At 43.8% G+C, this 2,853-nt stretch overlaps 1 protein-coding gene across 1 annotated transcript; it reads right to left on the bottom strand.

Annotated features, from left to right (window-relative positions):
* Nucleotides 1-133: 133 nt before the first annotated feature.
* Nucleotides 134-2,033, bottom strand: LOC102199606 (zinc finger BED domain-containing protein 1-like). Its single transcript, XM_005747364.1, has 2 exons — nucleotides 967-2,033; nucleotides 134-809 (listed from the first exon to the last, which is right to left on the bottom strand). The coding sequence occupies exons 1-2, from the start codon at nucleotides 2,031-2,033 to the stop codon at nucleotides 134-136; spliced, it is 1,743 nt and encodes a 580-aa protein (XP_005747421.1).
* Nucleotides 2,034-2,853: the final 820 nt, after the last annotated feature.

Genomic DNA, 2,853 nt, shown 5'->3' with positions numbered 1-2,853 from the left:
GAACCCAGGCCTACAGGTTAAAGTGAATATCATAACAATAAAGGGTGCACAAAACTCAGTATTTAAAACACAAAAAGACATGGCTGAAAACCCAGAATTTTGAACATTTTTCACTTCAAAGGAGCAATCTGGCTTAGTCCTTCTTTGCACTCAGCCAGTTACTGAGGCAGACTATTCTGTTTACATTGTCTGATGACAAAGAAGCACGCTTCTTTTGAATGATGTGACCTGAGAGTGAGAATAATCTCTCACAGGGCACTGTGGTTGCAGGGGTTGACAGGTACTTGCGTGCAATAGGTGCCAGCCTGGCATGTGCTCCTTCTCTCTTTAACCACCACTGTAGTGGACACTCTCCTATGTCAATTTTGGGCTCTGCTTTGTACAGATTCAGACAGCAGTCTATAGCATCTTCCTCTTCCTCTGTATCTGAATCAGAAGAACCCAGCAAGCAGATGGACATCTTGCTCTTCTTTGGTGAGGGTTCCTCTGTTGTCTGAGCAGATGGTTGGTGTGCATCCGTCTCTGACATCAGAAGGTCATGTACTGATGCCCACACCTCTCTTCTTTCATCTTTGGAAAGGCATTTAAGGTCTTTAAACCTGGGATCAAGGGCAGTAGCGATCTTCAGCCATGTGAGATTGCTGCTGTCCCTCCGCTGAGCTAGGTCTGTGGTAAAAATCTTCTTAAACCTCAAATCGTAGACTGGGTCATCATCTGAGGGCTCCATAATCCTGAACAAATGACACAAGGCTGGCAACACCATGGAATAGGAGACATACCGCTCTCCCCCCAGCAGTTCGGTAACATATCTGCAATAGAAAGATCAAGTCTGTATTTTTCTATTAATCACACAGAGACTAACATAAATACCACATATGAAAATACACAGAGAGGTGGAGAACATACTTGAAAACAAAGGTAGAATGCAAAGATAGACACACAATCATGAGAAACAAAATGATTTACCTGCAAGGTTCCAGTAGTTCCTCCAGCTTTTGCAGTCTGTCAAGCTCCTGGTCAGTCAACATGGTCACCTTGCTGTTTTGTTGAGTCAGGATGGTGGTCAGCCCAGATTTGTTTCTCTGGATCCGCTTGATCATCTCTAGGGTGGAGTTCCATCTTGTTGGAATGTCCTGAACAAGCGGTTCTGTTTGATGTCCATGTGCAGCTTGCTGTGCCTTTAATTCCTGAGCGTTTGCTGGACTATGTTTAAAATGTCCAACAATCTTGCGACATTTGGCCAGAGCCCTTTCAAATGTGCTGTCATTAAGAGAAACTGTGACCGTTCTTTGCAGAATGTGGGCCATGCAGGGCATGTGTTCAAATGGAAGTAGTCTGGCGGCTGCAACCATGTTACGAGCACTGTCGGTGCCAAGCGTGGTTACCTTGTCCTTGATTTTCCATTCGTTTGCAACATTCAGAAAATGGTCAGCACACGCATCAGCATAGTGTCTCTCTTCAGTTTTACTCACTGTTAGTGCAAACGATTGCATAGTCCAGTCGTTATCAATAAAATGCGCCATGACTCCCAAGTAATTATCGTTGTTCACCGAAGTCCAGTGGTCTCCGGTGAGAGCGACATCCCTTACTTGCACAAGCTTGCTGGACTGCTGAGTCCTCTGGTCCCCATACAAAGTGTGCAGTCTCGACACAATGGTTCCTCTCGAGGGCAGATTGTAACACTCATCTCCTGATGCAGCGCGAATGACTTCTCTCAGTCCATCATCTTCTACTATGCTAACTGGTCGGCAGTTTTTAGCTATCCAAACAACCAAGGAATTGGTTAATTTTTCTCTCACATTTTTTGTTATTCTTCCACAAGCACCATACTCCTGAAGCGTAGACTGGCGAGGTCCCGTAGAGGTGGATTCAGTTGGGTGTTTTGCTCTCAGGTGATACGCCAGTGATGAACTGCTTCTGTGGTACTTGAATTCAGCTTTGCAAATTGTGCATCTTACTCTCGTTTTGCCCAACAAGCCATCAGGCAACTTCTTAAAGAGAAACTTTCCACCCAAAAGTCCGCCCTCGTCCATGCTTGCGTGTGTTAGCTAGATAGTAGCATGGTGTCACTTCTTCTTCTTCTTCTAATCATTTCTGTCAGGCCAAATGCCAGCATAGCACACTGTTGCCCCCTCCTTCAGAGGTGCTCATGAATTTAAAGGTCTTAGATTACAGGAAATTAATAAATAAAAAAATCAGCGTTTGTTTGTTAATGGTGATCAAAAGCATCTGAATGAGGTACAACTTGCTACGGGACCTTTATCCTGTCAGGGTTCCTGGGTCGGTGACCCAGTGTTTTCAGTTTTGTTCTTGTTCAGTTTATTTTGCCACTTCCATGTGCTCACTTCCTGCTTTTCCTGTGTCAGCTCGTCTTGTGTCATTAGCCAGATTATGTTCAGCTGTGTACTCACCGGTCTCTCATTATCATCCTTATCAGTCTTTGTATTTAAGCACTCTGTTTCTACTCGTTCACTGTCGTGTCATTGATGTTACGTTGTCCTTCCCGTGTGTTCCCTCAGTTCAGTCAGCCATTCAGTTGTCTAGCCAGTCAGTGTCCGTTCACCCTCTGTTCACCCACTCCCTATAATAAACCTTCACCTACCTGCCAGTCCTGCGTTTGGGTTCCTTCTTCCTCGCCTCCACACAACGCCTGACATATCCAAACGTTGGTGGGGGTATATCTGTGTATTTGAGTCAGTATGTATAATTTTGTTCCCTGCATTGATTAGATTAAATCCAAAATACATTCAAATTTGTGTACGAAACTGTCTTTTTTAAGTTATTAAAAGATTTATTTTGTACAATCATTTCACCATGGGAAAAAAAAACAAATCAAAGAAATCATTAAAAGTC

Source organism: Pundamilia nyererei, unplaced genomic scaffold (assembly GCF_000239375.1).
Source record: "Pundamilia nyererei isolate P.nyererei 1_Seehausen unplaced genomic scaffold, PunNye1.0 scaffold00195, whole genome shotgun sequence".
Classification (NCBI taxonomy): Eukaryota; Metazoa; Chordata; class Actinopteri; order Cichliformes; family Cichlidae; genus Pundamilia; species Pundamilia nyererei.
Note: the sequence above shows the minus strand (reverse complement) of the source record. Positions and strands in the feature narration are given on the sequence as shown.